Source organism: Ixodes scapularis, unplaced genomic scaffold (assembly GCF_016920785.2).
Source record: "Ixodes scapularis isolate PalLabHiFi unplaced genomic scaffold, ASM1692078v2 PGA_scaffold2__306_contigs__length_199485367, whole genome shotgun sequence".
Lineage (NCBI taxonomy): Eukaryota > Metazoa > Arthropoda > Arachnida > Ixodida > Ixodidae > Ixodes > Ixodes scapularis.
In genome coordinates, this window is record NW_024609857.1 from 105,766,410 (window position 1) to 105,784,495 (window position 18,086).

The following is an 18,086-nucleotide window of genomic DNA, read 5'->3' on the forward strand; positions in this document are numbered from 1 at the left end:
AAAAGGTAATATACTTCATAATTTAATGTCTCGTAATTTTTATTATTTGACGTGATTCCGTTTTTGTAGCAACATAAAATAATACCATTTTAAACTTTATTTTTTTTTTATTTTAAAATATGCATTATCTGTACAGTTCATTGCTTACTTTTATTTAATTTATTATATCCAACCGAATGCTCACGTAAACTATCGTGGACGGCGGGACGTTAGAACTTAGAACTCGAGAAATATTTTTTCTCTATCAAAGACTGCGGTCTATTAAAAGCTGAATAATTAGCTAACCACTGAAGGTATTCGCAAAAAGCGAGACATTACAGTATTGTTGAAAAACACCTTTTTAATTTGGCATTAACCTTAATATTGTAGGATACATAAAAAGAAAGTTATAAACCGTCAAAAAAAGCCCCAAAACGTCATGCAAGGTGGGGCTGCACCTTAATGCCTGGTTCACATTTACGAAAAACTCTCTTGACGTCGACGGGATTTACTGGGCGGAAAAAGACGGCTCCGTTCGCATTTGTTACCAGCCGTCAGGTTCGGCGGCTTCGGTCTCTCGCGGTTATCAGAGCGAACTGCTCCTGGCTCGAATGGTGCTAAAAAATGCTCTTGCAGACTTCCTTTTGCAGTGCTAACCCGCAGTGCCGAGAAAATGCGTAACATTCTCTCGGCGATGCGAGAAGGCAATAATAAAGCAACTAGCAAACGGAGACAACGCGCGTACATACCACGCACGCCAATTTTATTCCCACATCTTCTTTGTGGGCTCTGTCTTCTTAGCTCAGATGCTTCTTGCCAAGCTTGGTTGAATAATTCAGTCTCGATCAGCATTTCTGCCGACACAACGATACCAGCCAGACGGCACCTTTTGCACAACTTGGGAACTCCGGCAACTCCGGCGGCAACACCAATTCAAGCGACTTGGCCAGGATGTGACGCCAGCAAGCGCCATTTCCTCCGTGCGTTCCACCTGCGGAGCTCGACTCTATACTCTGTTTCACCTTATGATGTACCGCAGAAAAGGCCACAAGCGCCAGCTCCTAGCTCTGGGGCAGATCTCGACGGCACAAGTTAAGGGAAGCTACCAACGCTATGAACTCGCGCTTCTAGCCTTCGCCGCGGTACAACATAAGGTGAAACGGAGTATAGACCTTTTTCACAAGGGCGCCGCCATCTTGAAATATCGTCACTTCCAGTATAGGCGAAAACATTGCTTTGACTTCGCCACGCCAATAGAATGCATTTAGGATATAAGCGTAACCGTCACCCATTCTAGTTTTCTCTTCCCTTTATTTTTTTACTACTTGCAGATTGAAATGTTTCAGGCGAGAGTAAGTGAAAAAGGTCTATAGTGCCCAGACGCCGAAACACACTTCTCCCGAGCAATGGAATGTCCGCTCGTGCTTCTCACGTTCTTCGGGTTGCTGCTTCTTTTCTCGTCGGGTTTGAAAACCATGTTTCGGGTCCTCGCCTCTGCAAAAGCTGTGCGCTGACTACAGGCTCCCCGAGAAATGCTCTGTGCTACCAGATCCTCGCGCTTAAAGTCTGCAACCAGGAACGCTATGGCCCCGTCCTCGAACTACCAGGCTTTGTGAGTATAGAGGAGGCTATGAACCAACGTAACAGGGCCATTATACGAAGAAAGAACACACCTCGAGACAGCTTCGATCTGTACAAGCATCGTACTGGCTTGCGGTCGCGAATCTCTACTGCGTGGTGCACCTTAAGAAGTTCGGGCTAGCGACGGTACCGCACTGGCTAAATTTCTCATCTACAGCTGAGACACCAGAGGCCCCATGGGGGCTGACCTACTTTCGGCTGTTCAAACATACGCACAACACAATCACGCCTCAGACAGTGTCTGCAGATTTTCTTTTATATGATGCATTAGCAGTCTGACCGATGCTTTATGGACCCATATAAACATGTGAGGAACGTAGCTGCGTTTGTTTTTTTTCTCGTTTGTTTGTGGAGATTGGCTTTGTCGTGAGCCAAAGTGACGGCCTCCGAATATTCGTCAGTCTAGGCCACGGTGTAAGATAATACTCTTGAGGTGAGGACAGCACGCTCCTCGCGCAGTGCAGATAAAGTTCGCTTTACACTCTCTCTCTCTCTCTCTAGTTTTATGGTTTCAAGCGGCGCCGGCAGACGACTCGTCGACCCGTGGGCACGGCAAAGACGGCTCGCGCCGCCTCATGCTCCACACGCGCAGAGCTGCAGCGAGGTTGTCGCTCGCGCAGAAAGACCACGGTGTACCGGGGTGTCATGGCAACAAGATAATTTTTTTCCGCTCTCACACAGTTTCGCCGTTTGGCCGCCGGCGACACTGTCAGCCGCGGGCACGGTGGCCGCAAATAATGCACTCTTTCGGATGCCCGTCGGACGAATTCTATCTGATTCCTCGCGCCCCGCGTTCAGCCCCGCCGTGTCCTCACCTAAAGAGGGCACCTTACACCGTGGTCTAAGCCTGGAAGTGGAGCGAGGCGGACGGAAAAAATTAGGAAGTGTAGACGATTGCACGCGGTACATCTGAACGCCACCGTGTCTCTGCATGTGTGGGCAAGCACATGCAATCACAAAACCTGTCAAAGCCACTTTCACGCGAACGCTTCGCGTTCTGGTGCCCGTGGGGCACCAGTCGGGGCGCTAAGCTTACAGCGGGACCTTTTTAAAAGTTTGAGTCGATCACCTTGTGGAACTCCCAAAAGCTCCATAATTGACGCTCTAATGGCGGTGATATGAGATCATGCTCGGCCAAATCAAACACCCTAGATTTCGTGAACTGAAGGTGACGTAAAAGAATCAACATCGTTTTCCCTTTCTGCTCTTTGCTTTCGAAGACGTTCGCTTTTTTGGTGTGGAGAAGCTGTGTAGTGCCGCTGCTAGAGCGTCGGGTTCTGCTATGCACAAGGTGGGTAAGCTGACTTTAAGAAAGGGTCTATTTAGCGAAATGTTTATTACAAGTTTACCGTAGCTACGTTCACGCGCACGCTGCACATGCACGCATGGGACACCAGTGAGGCGCCACGCTTGCAATAGGCCCTTTCCGAAAGTTATTCTACACACCCTGTGCAGAGCCAAACCTGACGCTACCGGCGCTCTTATGTCGGAATTACACAGCTTCTCCACACCAGAATAAGCGAACGTCTGCGAAAGCATACAGCAGAATGGGTGAAAAGATGTTGGTCCTTTTACGATACCTTCGATTCACGAAATCGAGGGTGCTTGATTTAGCCGAGCATGATCTCCTGTCACTGCCATTAGAGTGGCAGTATTGGAGCTTTTGGGACTGCCCTTAGCTGACTCTGCCCTATTGCCGCTAATAGCCTAAAAGGCTATTAGCGGCAAGATGTTTCGGTGGCGCCCTCGTTCGGTTATCTTTCGTGACGTCATTACCTTGTGAACAACAAGTTCGATAGTGTTTGTAATGGGCATGGTGGAAGCCTGAAATCATAGCGCTCTCAAAGCAACACTGCCAACACCGTCAAAATTTAAGCTCTTACATTCCTCTTATTTCCGTCGACGGGACATCATTTGCTGATGTCATAGTCAGCATTCGGCCAATTGTGGTGGGCCGACCACAGCGACACTTTCGATCGCTCACGTCGCCAATATTGTCACGAATAAAGATAACGAGAGGGCGAATAGTAAACTCAAAGCAAAGGTTTAATCGGCGAACTTGTACCAAACAAAATAAAGAACGAGCGTCTAGGCAGCAGAAAAGCGGGCGGCGATTCGGCGGCGTAACAGCAAGCGAGAGCGTGACTCATTCGACAAGGCCACGGGCGGCTCCTTATCTACAGTACGTGACTATCTCGAAAATTCGGCAAAGAAGGTTCGAGCGTCACGCGCTCGGGCGAGAATGTACAGGCACTTTCGAGAACAACAAAGCAAGACGAAATAATAAAAGGTACGTCCGGAGCAAGAATAAACGCGAATCTTCTCGAGGTCCGTGACCGAGCGTTGCTTTCTCGGCCCTGCGGGCGACAATATTACCCAAGAATAAAAGATAATGGTAGGAACGTAGGTACAGGCACCACATGTGCTCGTCTTTCCCATAGACGATTGCAAGCAAGGCGACTGGCCGCCGCCATGTCTCTTCTCGTGCGGACAAGCCCGTCTAATTTCAAGCTTGCCGAAGCTATGTTCACGCGCAAGCTGCACGTGCTTGCACTTATGGGGCACCAGTCACGGCGTCATGCTTACAGTTGTTTATAGAAATGATTCGAAGTAAGTAACCAAAATAAAGGGTCTGTGGAACGCGCGTGCGAATTGCCATTTGTTTTAGATTTTTGCTTTAAAAAAGTGCTCAAGACGCCAGCACGCGCAGCACATGTACCTACGTTCCCGGCATTCTTTATGCTGCTTGGGCCATTCGGCAAAAGGTTTATAGACCTATTGCTATATTACCCAAGCATCGAGGAGAATGCAGGGATTAGTGTTCCACGCGCCACACGCGCATGCCTTCCCCGTATAAAACATTCGAAGTTAATAGCCAAAATAAAGCGTAGACGAACGCGCGTGCCAGATGCAATTTGTTTGGGGCATCTGCTTTAAAAAAAGTTACTACTGTTGAGGCCAACACGTGCGGCGCATGGAACACCAATTCCTGCATTCTCCTCGATGCTTGGGTAATTCAGCAATAGGTCTATTGTACGCACTTGCCCGCACGAGCAGAGACATGATGGCGGACAGATTCCCTGCTTCAGCGCCGTGTATTAGCGGCGAGATGTTTTAGTGGCACCGCGCTAGGGGTCCCTCTCGTGACGTCATTACCTTGCGAACAACAAGTTCGATGGTGTTTGCAATTTGCATGGTGGAAGCTTGAAATTATTGCGCTCTGAAACCAACACTGCCAACACCGTCAAAATCGATGTTCTTACATTACTCTTATTTCTGTCGATGACAAAACCTTTGCTGGCCATCGTTGTTTTCTACAAAATAAGTAAAGTAAAGCTAAACAACAACAAACCTTTGCTGGCATCATAGTCAGCATTCGGCCAATCTCGGAAGGCCGACCGCAGCGACGCTTTTGATCGCGCACGTCGCCAATAGAGAGAGTTTGGTCAATGGGAGGAGCGGGCAGAGCCAGGGCGTGCACCAGACGCAGATAGAGTGCTTACATTTCGTCTCACCCTAGCATGGACTAACCGCGAAGACTGTGCTAGCGCGAGCGGCCAGCCTTGACTGCCTTGACTAGAGCGCATGCTGCACGAGCGCTCGTGCAGCCGCCGCGGCTTCATTCAAAGCGACTAGCTCTCGCGGCTAACAATAGTCCATACTAAGGTGAGACGAAGTATAGCTTGCTCTCTTGGCCAACCAGAAGCCGAAAAGAACCCCCTAGTGGTGGTTGCGAGAAACAGCTTTAATAAGCGCGTAAGGGCTAAATGTAGTAGCTCTTTATGGTTGAAAATAGGGTGCACGTGATGTTTCGATTATGGTCATGTACAGAGATGTAAGAAACGAATGTGCCGCTCGAACTCTGTTTGGCCTTGCATTTTTTTCTAAGTTTCAGACGAATTTAGGCTTGAAGTGTATCGGTTTTGACTAAGGAACAGGAGAACAAGACCCTCAAGTCAAACATTGGTTTTAGATATTGGGTCACAGGATGAACAATTAGAGGCAATGTCCATTTGACTTTTGTATAAGATTCATGGCTAAGAATTAAATGGGCTGAGGGGGGCTGTGTTTTATGCACAAGCTCAATTTGCACATCTTGTTGATCTGATATAAATATTTAATTATTTTTTCTCTGTTTTCTCTTTTTTTCTTTTTTTTCTCTTTTTCTGTCAGGATGCTGTACTGATACAGTTTTTATAATTCCTGGCGATGTGTTCAGCTTATATAATTTCTCTAGTTAATTGGAATTATAAAAACTGTATCAGTACACCATCTTTAAACGTGACAGAAAAAGAGAAAAAAAAATTTAAGCGTCTAGGAGATCGGTGCGCGTGCAAGAGGTAGAAGAGGACAAAGTATATATAAAAACGAGTTGTCTGTCAGCGCCACTGATCTCAATGACAATTGCTGGATCGCGCTTGCCGCTCCCGCAAGTGAAGCCACCGGGCTTCACTCGCTTGGGATACGATTTGCCGTTTTTGCTAGCCTTTGCTGCGGTTTTCCAGCGTGCTGACGACACGTTTTCTACTCGTTCGTCGTCATTCGCCGAAGAAGTTTCTTGAAGACTCTGTGTATTGTTGAGACTTGCCGTTGTGAACACGTGGACAATTTTACGAAAGTGCAGTGTCGCAGGAAAAAGGCACAACGCGTCGAAAGGAAGGGCTGGCGGCGTGTTCAAAGCTTCCTTGGCACGCCGAAGTGCCGTGTCTCTGTGCCTTCGCGCGCTTGGATACCGACCAAGAACCGACGCCGTGTGAATGTGTTTAGCGAGTGCAATGTGCGTGAAGCCGTATCAAAAGGTACAACTCGTCGAAAACGTGTCGCCGGTGTCGCGGCGTGATCAAAGCTTCCTTGGCACGCCGAGTGATGCATCTTTGTGCCTTCGCACGCTTGGATACCGGTCAAGAATTGACGCCGCGCCAAAGTTCTGAACGTGTGTCGCGCGTAGATGCCTTTAGATCATTTATATATATCGGCCACGGAGTTCTGGATCGTCCAGCTGTTCCGGTGAGTTGCTATCAATAAAAGGGGGAGATCTGTACGTGTTCTTATGTACTATATTAACCATGGCTATGTCCCAAATCTACTCTAATAGATTCCGTGGGAGCACGAATAGGGCAACGTTGTGGAGCCAGGGGGGTTTTCGAAAGCAAAAGTACAAGACGGCGAGAATGAAAATCTTTGAAGCGCGGCCGATATGGTCGTGTGCAATCTGTTGACCGCAATTACAATTAGGCGAGCCGCGCTCAAACGTCAAGTGCAATTAAGTAGGTTGATAATAAGCCAGCACTGATCAGTGATGAGGAGCTGTTGTGCACGGTATTGTGTAAATCGTCTAAGGACGAAAAAAAAGACGTACCTTCTCCCCATCTTCCGTCGCTAGTGGACGCTGGATTAAGCTCGTTCCTCAACCGCGAGGGAAAAAGACGCTGATCCAGAGGCACGAACAGCTTCACGCACATTGCACCCGCTGAACACATACACACGGCGTCGGTTCTTGGTCGGTATCCAAGCGTGCGAAGGCACAGAGACACGGCACTTCGGCGTGCCAAGGAAGCTTTTAACACGCCGCCAGCCCTTCCTTTCGACGCGTTGTGCCTTTTTCCTGCGACACTGCACTTTCGTAAAATTTTCCACGTGTTCACAACGGCAAGTCTCAACAATACACGGAGTCTTCAAAAAACTTCTTCGGCGAATGACGACGAACGAGTAGAAAACGTGTCGTCAGCACGCTGGAAAACCGCAGCAAAGGCTAGCAAAAACGGCAAATCGTATCCCAAGCGAGTGAAGCCCGGTGGCTTCACTTGCGCTGCAGCGAACAAGCGGGGAAGCGCGATCCAGCAATTGTCATAGAGATCAGTGGTCAGCGCGATTTGTTTGAATTTGGCTTTATTTTTCGTGTGTAAGGGGTGAGTGTTTGCAATAGTGCGCTGTAGTGTGTGTAAAAATGAGCAACCAACACGCCCAAGCTGCTACGTTAACAGGATTATGACGATTGTTCCGCCAGTTGCGCTGCTTCACCATGATTTTAGATGACCGTGATTGAAACATCACGTGCACCGTATTTTCAGTCACCGGGAGTTATTCCTACGCACTTATTAATTTTGTTTCTCGCAACCACCGCCAGGGTATTATTTCCGGCTTCTGGATGGCCGCATTCAAATATTTGCGAAAACGCCCTGGAACACGCCGAGCTGGCTTTCGACCAATGGCGTCTCCTCATTTACCTCCTATACTTTCCAATGAGTGGCCATACTCTGAATATACAGCTCTGCCCTGCTTGCAATCGTCTAATGCTAAGTATATATGTTCCCGTGACGTCATTGACACGAGTTGAGGGTAAATCAACTTATCGTCTGCCATGAACAACTGTTCTCACGGTGCTAAAGAATTCTGGCGAACGCTCTGATTAGAAAACACCGTAATGAGAGTCCTGAGATGAAGTTTTAGGGTTGGAATATTGAGGCGGACTACTTTGTTTCTCATGGTTACGATAAGGTGTCAACTCAAGGTAAGATTATTAGGCGGACCATCTTATGCAAAAGTTTTGTTCTTATCTACGACTTTTCCCTTGAGGTCGACGAGCTCAATGGTACGAAGCAAGCATGAAGTAAGCTGGCTCTGTTCGAGCCCTGTCCCACAAAACGATAAGATGACGGAGCGGTTGCTACTCTGCCACAGCAAGTGTTCGAGAGCAAACACCTAAAACAAATGGCCCTTTGCACGTGCGTTTGTCACCGTCTTATTTTGGTTTTTTGCTTCAAATATTTTATACATAAAATGCGAGCGCGTGCAGTGAGAATACCTATACTTTCCTAGCATTATTTTTGATGCTTGGGTAATTTGGCAAGAGGTCTATTAAAAGCCCCAATCTTGAGCCCGTGGCCTTGGCTGTTCAGCTTTGTGAAGTACTTCGGTCGCAGGATGGAAGCACTTCCTGACTCCCGCTCTCTGCTCTCGGAAAATACTCACCAACGTTCACTCGAGTGCGTCGTCACAGTCTAGCGGGTTATGAAGAAGACAAGGATGGAACCATTTTAATTTCCTTGTTTGTTCGGTTTTTTGTTTTGTTTTGCAAAAAGCATTTATTTAAAGATTTGTAAATAAACGATTTTGCTTTCTGATTTTTCTTTTAATCATAAAACACAGTCAAGTTACAAGAATTCATTTCCTAATCTACGACGAAATAGATACACTGTGGATTGACGGGGGCTTTAGCCAGATTTACGATATAAATCCTCAATCAATCCAATTTCTGCAAAAAAAAAAAAAAATCCGGGTAATGGTAAGGCCTAGGTCATTCATGACTCTGACGGAGTGAACTGAACACTATCGGGGCTTCAGCTTCTTATGATGCGTCCAACATTTGAAAAATAAAACAAGAATGAAGCCTGTTAAACCAAGTTAAACGCGATAGCGGTGCGTAACTGGCACGGTCGATCCAGGAGCCAAGCAGTCATGCATGTCTGGCTTCTATGAATGTCTTCGCTTGGGTAAGGGCGGAAGGTCAGGCATGTTTGCCATGCTCAACAACGTGCCGCCGCCAGTAGAAATTCTTCAGTCCGACTTTCCCTGGTACCAGAGGTTCTGCGGTTGCAGTAGACAGCTGGAGAGCGGTGGTCTCCTCAACGAAGCGCTGACCAAAACCAGCATCAGCACCCTGGACAGAATCAAAACCATCAAGTACATTGAGCGTTACCCGTCTGTCGTCGGGGATGCCAAAAACCTCGTGACCTGTTTGGAGAACTTGCAGTGTCTGGTCAAAGACGAGGGCCCCGATATAGTGGTAGCGTCCACGGAAGCCTTGACATCGGTACTGCGGAAGCACGGCAGCAAGCTGAGCGACGTCATGGTCGAGAAAGTCCTAAAAACGTCTTTCGAGCTGCTGCTCTCTGCCCGGGTCAAGATAAGAAACCGGTTTGTGGATGTGCTTGTTCTCCTGCTTAAGTTGCACCCTGGAAACGCTTCGAGTAATCTTCTCTACCTGGCACAAAGCTGCGATCAGCTGCAGACCGTGTGTGCCATTGAGGCCTTCTGCAGAATCATTCAGACTCGTTATCTGAAATTTCTGCCCCTGAAGTGCATTTTTCATTACTTTTCGATAAACGTAGACAATGACGATGCCAATGTTCGTTCCTACGCCAGCAAGGGGGTGGCACTGATGGATTTTTACTTTTGATTGGACAAGACGAACGCACTCCTGTAACGTCTGTAGCAATGAAATCTTTCTAACTTAATGAATAAATTTGTACTTTATTTTTCTTGCCCACTTGTCTTAATATTATGCCCGGGGACAACTTTGTGAAGCAATGCAGGTGCTTTCTTTTCCTCGAGAATGCCACATGAATTTGTGCTATATTAGCGAATTCATATATATATATATATATATATGAACGAATATGTGCAGATGAATGAACCGTACTTAATCCAATGAATCAAACAATCAAAGCTTCCAGGAACCCGCCGAAAGCCAAAAATTGGCGGAGCCAGGATTAAGTACGGTTCATTCATCTGCACATATTCGTTCATATCCTCTTCGGAGACCACGTACGATGGTGTGAAGTGCCCGTGTTGTGTATATATATATATATATATATATATATATATATATATATATATATATATATATATATATATATATATAGATAGATAGATAGATAGATAGATAGATAGATATAGATAGGTAGATATAGATAGATATAGATAGATAGATAGATAGATAGATAGATAGATATAGATAGGTAGATATAGATAGATAGATATAGATAGATATAGATAGATAGATAGATAGATAGATAGATAGATAGATAGATAGATAGATAGATAGATAGATATATTTTAAATGAAAACAAAGCAGGCACTGAGGTGGTAAACCAAAGTGCCCTCATTATATATTTTTTCACCCTTTTGGTTTTTTGTAATTACTGTTTGTAATTAATTGCACGCCATATTTGAGTTCGGTGTTCACTGACAGTGCTCAAAATAGTCTCACATCTTACTCTGTCAAGGTCAAATAACTGTTGAAGCTCACCATCAGCCCGCGCTCAGCAGCTTTGGACTCAGCTATGACCAAAGTTACATAGAGTTATTACAATAAACGCTAGAGGCTCAGCTGGCGCTAGTGTCTACGGGACTTCTGGTTGCAAATTGAAGCAGACAGCAAACAGTCTACTTTTCCAGCCCTCCTGTGCATTCCTATGGGAAAAGGTTCGTGACATTTTTCTCTTCGCCAGGCAATAATAGGAATCAGTGGAGTTTCTTTACTCGTAATGGGTACCATGTAGCTTTATTCACAAAAGTGTAATTTATTTATTTTTTTTTTTCTTATTACTGAGCGAAGTTTAAGTTAGCGAAAATTGAGGTCCACGTCTACGCTGTACAGCGTGATAGGTCAATACAATCTATCGATTCAAGCAAAAAACATGAAAGACGTTTAAAATTCTTTGTGACGACGAATTGGAGCGCAGCTCTCGAGAAGAGGAGAGAGAGAGGGGGGGAACGGTATGCGCCTCCTCCTTCCCCGCTAAAGTTAGCGAGAATATTGGCAATGTTAGATGCGTAAACGTTGGACGTCATACGTCACGTGACGTCACACGTCAAATGTTTTCCATAATGACGTCGCACGTGGCTTCACGAGGGTAACGTTTAGATGATACTGTGGTGACACAGATCCAAACAGAAACAACAATCAAAAGCAATAAAAGACGAGGTTCTCGGGTCGCGCGCTATACGCACACCTCGAGACAGAGAGAACGCTTGAGAATTCGAACAGGTCGGATGCCTTGGCTCTTCCTTCCCCACAATACCCTCGTGACCCCCACGAGGGTTACCCTCACCCCCGTGACCCCCACGGGGGTTACCCTCACCCTCATGAAGGTAACCCTCACGAGGGTTATCTTCACGACGGTAACCCTCACGGGGGAGACCCTCACGGCGGTTACCCTCACGAGGGTTACCCTAATGAGGGTAACCTCGTAAGGCTAACCGTCGTGAAGGTCACCCCGCTGAGGGTTACCTTTATGAGGGTAACCCTCGTGACGCCACGTGTGACGTCACACGTCCCATAATCAAAAAGCGGCTACGCCGACGCCGATGCCGCTCAACCCGCAAACAGGCGCCTAAGAGCTGCGCTCTAAAAGAACAATTAAAAATTACGTAGAGATTATTCAAGCTGTAATAGCATTCAGATGACGGAAACACAGTTTTTACTAATGCACAGTACGTGTTCTTCGTTCCATAACTCCATGCCTCGTTCTTGTTGTATGTTTTGATTATTTGGCATATATTAGCATCCATTTGGTATTTCGTCAAGCTGATTCAATATGTGTGCTTCACAGTCTATATGCGTAAGTGCGTGCCCTATAATAGCAGTCTGCAAAGTCAACACGTAATATACATGTGCATTGGGCTACTTTAGCGTAGTGTTCAACGCCCTAAATTCCAAAGAAAAACGCTCTAACCGATACATATTTTTGTACATCCGATTGTCAAACGTTCCGAATTTTATATTCTGTCACAACACAAAGCATTATTTGCTCTTGTAATCGAGCGCGAAGAGAGAACGCTTTTACATTTTCCTATAGGAATGCATTACCGGAAGTCAAATTTAGACTGATTGCTGTCTACTTCAAAATGCAACAGCACACTAGCACCACCTGAACCTTTAGCGTTTATTGTAATAACTCTATGCAAAGTTATTAGATTAGCTCAGATACGAAACTGCTAATAGACGCTGCTTGCACGAGCCTTACTCCCCCCCCCCCCCCCCCCCCCCCCTTCTCACTCACCATGACTCGCCTTCCTTCGTTCAACGCTCCACACGGCTGCTTTGGTAACTGCATGTATTCTATGGAATACGTACGTTTCGAACCACAGCGTCTCGATGGCGTTCCACCGTACTTTATGCCAGAGCCGTATATTATGAGAGTTTGGACAATAGGCGGAGCAAAGGCCGCCGCCAGCGCCGAAAACTCCCCCCTCGGTTAGAGCGTAAACTAGAGGTACGACACAGCATCGACCAATCAGGAGACCGCGACGTCACAATATTGCAGACGACATTTAAAGGGACACTGACAGGGTATTTATGCTCGCCGAGGTTTTTAGTTGTACGTGACATATGGGAGCTCAACTACCCAGAACAGAATTTGCGGCTCGAAATTCGGTTTCTTTCCGCCCGAAAACCGCCGATCAAGAATTGGCCGGTTCGAGTCTCGCTCACTCTCTTTTTCGCGGTCACGGGCCGTTTTCTAAGGTATCGATGCGACCACCAAATTTAATCAAAGTCGTGGGTCACTGAAGGCACACACTAAATATTAAAAATAGAAAAAAATATGAAACCCATTTTTTGTGGCTTCTAAAAAGCTGTAAATACGTTGATTGAAAAAAAAAGTTCCACAGACAACCGGAAGCATTCCGTGCGTTCGTCGTTTCGCGTATCGTGGGACTCGCGGGAACGGCGATGGCAGCGGACGACGGGCGTGGGACCTCTATTTCAGAACTGTCGTTCGCGGTACCGGCGATTTCTGTCTACCGTTAAAAGAGAAATTTGGGACTGATCAAAAGAATTGGTATTCATCCTGTACGACACGCCCGGCCACCAAGCCGATTTGCACGAAGACGTCGCCGAGGCGTCGCTCCCTTCTCGTGGCTGAAGACAACGCTCGCGCAAACGTCAAGCACGACGTGTCTACTTCGAGTTGAATATGCACGCGTACGATTTCTTTACTAGGTGCGAATGTCCCCAAAGCGTGGTGCTTCCCGACTTCGACCCGGGAGTGCTTTTGCTAGAGAAAAATCGACAGCAAACTTTCCAACTTACAGTTTACCGGCTGAATTATTACTAAGGAAAGAGATCCACCAGAGACGGGATGCCCCAGTAGCTCAGTGGGAAAGACGTCCGCTTCACACGCGGTAGGACCGGGTTCGATCCCCCGTGAATTTTTTTTTTTTTTTATTTTTCAAACATTTTTTGATGTTTACATATCTTTTTCTTTTTTTTACAATCATCACTGAAGAAACGAACGAAAAAATAACAAACAAAGGTTGTGGACGATACTTCGCTGAACTAAACGGTATGGGATTTCCGTTTTGACACCTGCGAACTCAATGTAATCACTTTCCACAAAATGCAAGGAGCATATAAATCAGGTAGCGTCCGCTTTCCGAGGTGCCCGTAAATGTTCTACAGGAATTGCAGCCAGCCATTGGTCCCGATCCCGTTGATCTTTCGGAAACTGTCGCACAATGCCACTTTTTTTCGGATGCAGGACATGTGAGCCAGCTCTTCACGCAACATCTTGGGTTTATTCTTTTCGGAGCCGATCATGGAAATTCACCACGGGCACTCACTACTCATCTCCAACTCCTCAATGTACAAAGCAACTCATCTTGGAGTACAGAACATCGAGCGAACAGACATAACTGCAAAAGAATCACACGGCAAGCAGTTCCCGCACGCCGCATCGCACGCCGCATGTCGTGTCGTCTGCTACCGGAGAGGAGAAAAACAAACAAAAAAAAACGCACGGTCGGGTGTAGCCACGTGACTTCCGCCAGTCACTCTCTTCTCTCCACTTCTCCGACCTCCGTCGGGTTTCGGTTTCGGTTTCGAGCAGTTGCGTCTTTTGGCTTTATTAAAAAAATACGCTACTCTGTTGCAAAATATTGATTGGGTAGTCCTCCGACACCATAATGAAGCGCCTGGCAAAAAATAAAAAAAATTTTTTGGGGGGTGTCAGTGTCCCTTTAAAGCGTGAAATAGGAAGTATTTACTTGCGGCCATAGCTGTGTGCGCGACTGCTGAGCGAGTGCTGATGGCGAGCTTCCACAGTTCTTTTGTAACGTGCATTCCGCACCCTCAAGATTGCCGGTCTTAGCAGCCTATTAATGTGGGCTCGTTCTGAGCATGCGCTCTATACAGCACCCACAAATATGGCGCCCAGTGAACACTCCTTACAGAAGCGTTCAATCTCGGCCTCTCTACTACACCGTGCTCTCTACTCCATCTCACAAATGTCTGCAGTAAACACAGGTGTGTGAGCCTAGCTCAGCGAAATGCTTTTGTTTTTACGAGAACTCGTGCATAGGAAGCACTTTTCCAAGCCACGCGCTCGTGCCCATGCCTTTGTCTGCACTGCTGATGTTTGCGCGAATGGAGTATCGGTAAAGTGTACTATAGAAGGAACGAGTGGGACGAGCTACAGGCTCCGCTCATGCTTTCAGTTGCACCTCAAAATGTGGAAAGCGATCAAGTGGACCCAAGCCACTTCGATCGCAGCACCACCTTGGTGGGTTGCATAACAAATATAGCCCGGCGTTCTATTGTTTCCATGACCTCGACCAGTGGCCGGTCGATCTTGGGGTTGGAAGGCAACGCGTTTTTCATAAAAACCGGCTAATCCTAACCGCTTCGCTCGTAGTGCCCGAGCGGGCGCTACGAGCAGTCCGGACGCCCCACTCGGTCCTTCTTGTACACTCTAGTATCGGTGACAGTTTGCTCTGGGCCGGCTAGCTAGATCAGCGTCTAATGGCGAATTCCACTGGGCGTTTGGAGCGCGCCGGGATCAGTTGACCAGGTCCGGACCGGAGCACACGATCCGAACAGGGTCGCGCCGCCTACGGATCCAAGTGGAACACGACCACTGCTCCGGGATCGGCGGATGCCTTCCCGTCATTCAACTGCCCGGAACTTCCCTTTCCGCGGCCGCCGCGGTCGTTTCGAAGACGTTTTCGCAATCGCGGCGCTAACACGTGTTCGACGCACGAGCGGCAGGAATGGCTCAGGCGCTTAATCTAGCAAAGATTGCCGGAATGCCCGTAGTGCGGCAAATACCCTCTCTTCTCCTTCCTGGAAAACGAACCGGCCGTCGAGCCAAGGGGTAAACAAGCGGCCATTACGAATTCTTCTGATGTCGAGACAATCTAGGAGCCCAGCCCGCGACGTGCTTCTTCTTCTTCTGAGGCGAGATGGGCGAGATCAGGCGAGATGCCCCACGAGAAAGGAAGTCACGTGTGTGCGCCGAGGGCTGGCCCGGCTGGCTTCCGGTTGAATCCGCCGAAATCGTGGGAGCTAGAGCCACTAAATAAGCTGCGCTTAGAGTATCGGCACTCCGTTCCCCGACATTGTTGTGGGCGCCGGCATTTTGGCTCGTATGCAGAACAGACGCAACGGCCGATCGTCATGATTCAAAAGTGCGACTTCCTCAGCATTAGATTCGGTGTTAGGAAGGTCCTGTAATATTGCTTTGCTCTGTCGCGAACGCTTTAAACATTTGTGGAGGGCGGAAAAGCATTTCCTGTGATTTCAGATAAAGCTTCAGATAACTGGCAACCATGATTTTAAGCCACAATATGGCCAAGTGTCGTTACTCTGAAGCGTAGCTTATTTAGTGACACTAGTGGGAGCGACTTTTCTCAGATCCAGATCGAGATCTGGAGCGGGAGCTAATCCAAAACGACTAGGTAGAGGTAGGGTAAACATGTCGGTCTCGATCCCGATCGCCCAGTGAAATAGGCTCGCTCTAGAAAAGTCGATCCCGGCGCGCTCCAAAACGACCGGTGGAATTCGCCATAAGCTGAGACTGGCTGAAAGCAAACAGTGCCAAGGGTGGGGCGCGCGAGCGTCTTGAGACGCGGAGTCCCGCTCAGCTCGTGCGCTGGCTTTCGCAGTGCTTTCTTTCCTCGTCTTAGCTGCGACCCTGTTTCTAGCACGTCGGCCCTGGTTTCGGGGCACGTTCGTTTATTCTACATTTAAAAATTGGCATGACGAAAACCTCACATGCGCAAAGTTTTCAGTCACCGAGAGGCTAGAGCTAAACCTTTTCACTCTAGCGACGGTAAAACGGCTTAAATTAGACGTGCCACATATTTAGAGCACACGACCACCGCTAGGGGCGGTTTCGCGGCCTGTGGTTGGCCCCGAGATGCTCGCCTGTTCAAACCAATGTATGGCCAAACCTAAGGTAAAGCCCCTTGATAAAGGCGTTCGTTTACAAGTACCGCCAACCAATGTTGTGGGAACGCGCAAGACACGTGCCACGTGCGGGTGCTCCGCCGCCATTCGCTTCTAAAGGCCGCTCATTTCAGTGCTGCGCTACAGTGTTCTAGCTGCGCCGTCATTTGCTTCCAAGGGCCGCTCGAGACACGGGCCACCTGCACTGGTGCATTTGACGCAACTCGCAAAACAAACGCAAACACAACGAGGGGTTTTACTCTATGGTAAAACCCCTTCATGTTTCAAAAGTAACGCAAGGTGCGTCGATGCAAGGGGCACGTCCAACGTGCAACCCTTCGGAAGATCATAGACCCGTTGCTCTGGGGCAGGGGGCGCGAGCGCCTCCGGAATACTTACCCAGACGCGACCATGTTATGCTGGCTGCACCATCCAGGTGGCTCTGTAACGTTTGATTTTGCACGTGCCATGTTCGAATGCAAGCATCTGTCAGCATTTGTAGATGTGCGGTAACAAGACGTCTAAGAAAGCAAAAAAAAAAGTATATATATATATATGCAGCTCGCGGCCGCAGCGTTTCATTAAACATTCCTTTCATCTTTGCATTCTTTCATAGCTTCCACGAGCACGTATATTTCACTTTACGTGATAGCGAAGCCGAAGCTACTCGCAAACGCACGTATACTCCTTCGCACTGCACGAGGGCGCGTGTTTGACAGGGACGCTGAAAGCTCGCAGCTCGCTTCTGTAGCCTCTGCTACGCTGGCACTTAGAATGGAACGGAGTGTAAAGAACTGTAGTGGGGAAGCGTATCGACCCATGTTCGAAACGCGGTCCAAATATTTTAGTTCGCTCGTCTGGAGCGCTGCTCAAAACTTTAGGGCTGCGGGCCTATGGCAAAACAGCGCAGCATTGAGCTAGATTTCAGACGCCATGTTCTTCCCAGAAGTGGCGCGCGGCACGTGTCTCGAGCATTTCCACAACAATGAATGGCGTCACTTTTCCCAGGATAGGGGGGCTTTACTTTATGAAACACACAGTTTTGAAGCGAAAATCTAGATGGCGCTTCAAACGACGGGGGGCGGACTGAAGTGATTGAGGGGGATGGGGGAGGTTACTTCCTTCCGGCGGGAGTTCTTCAACTGAGGTAATCTAGTAACGTTGGCTATGACTGCCAGTGAATACTCCCTGTTCGTCTCGAGATTAGGGTGCCTACATGTATGTCTGTCTTAGGGTAAATACATCCATTGTTGCCCTGAATGTGCCAGCGTGTGACACTCTTGCGCACTCGGTGCGTGACTTGGGGGGTAAAATGGCGTCTATGTATTAGCCAAAACTACGCGCTCGAGCTGAGCGACACCGCATTGCGCTCACTTTGAAGTGAATAAAAAAGATTGGGAGGAAAAATGAATGAGATGTCACCACCCAAGCAAAAGCGCGCGTGTCTATGAAGGCACTCTACTCGGGATTCGATCGGCATGGCTCATGTGGTGAAAAGCAGAACTACGTGTTTTTT

At 47.8% G+C, this 18,086-nt stretch overlaps 1 protein-coding gene across 1 annotated transcript; it reads left to right on the forward strand.

Annotated features, from left to right (window-relative positions):
- Window positions 1-9,067: 9,067 nt before the first annotated feature.
- LOC121046847 lies at window positions 9,068-9,843 on the forward strand. Its single transcript, XM_040501535.2, has one exon. The coding sequence runs from the start codon at window positions 9,083-9,085 to the stop codon at window positions 9,797-9,799; it is 717 nt and encodes a 238-aa protein (XP_040357469.2). The 5' UTR covers window positions 9,068-9,082; the 3' UTR covers window positions 9,800-9,843.
- The last annotated feature ends 8,243 nt before the right edge of the window (window positions 9,844-18,086 follow it).

Excerpts from the sequence above, each read along its gene's own strand:
- LOC121046847 (XM_040501535.2), top strand. The coding sequence starts at position 9,083 with ATGTCTGGCTTCTATGAATGTCTTCGCTTGGGTAAGGGCGGAAGGTCA.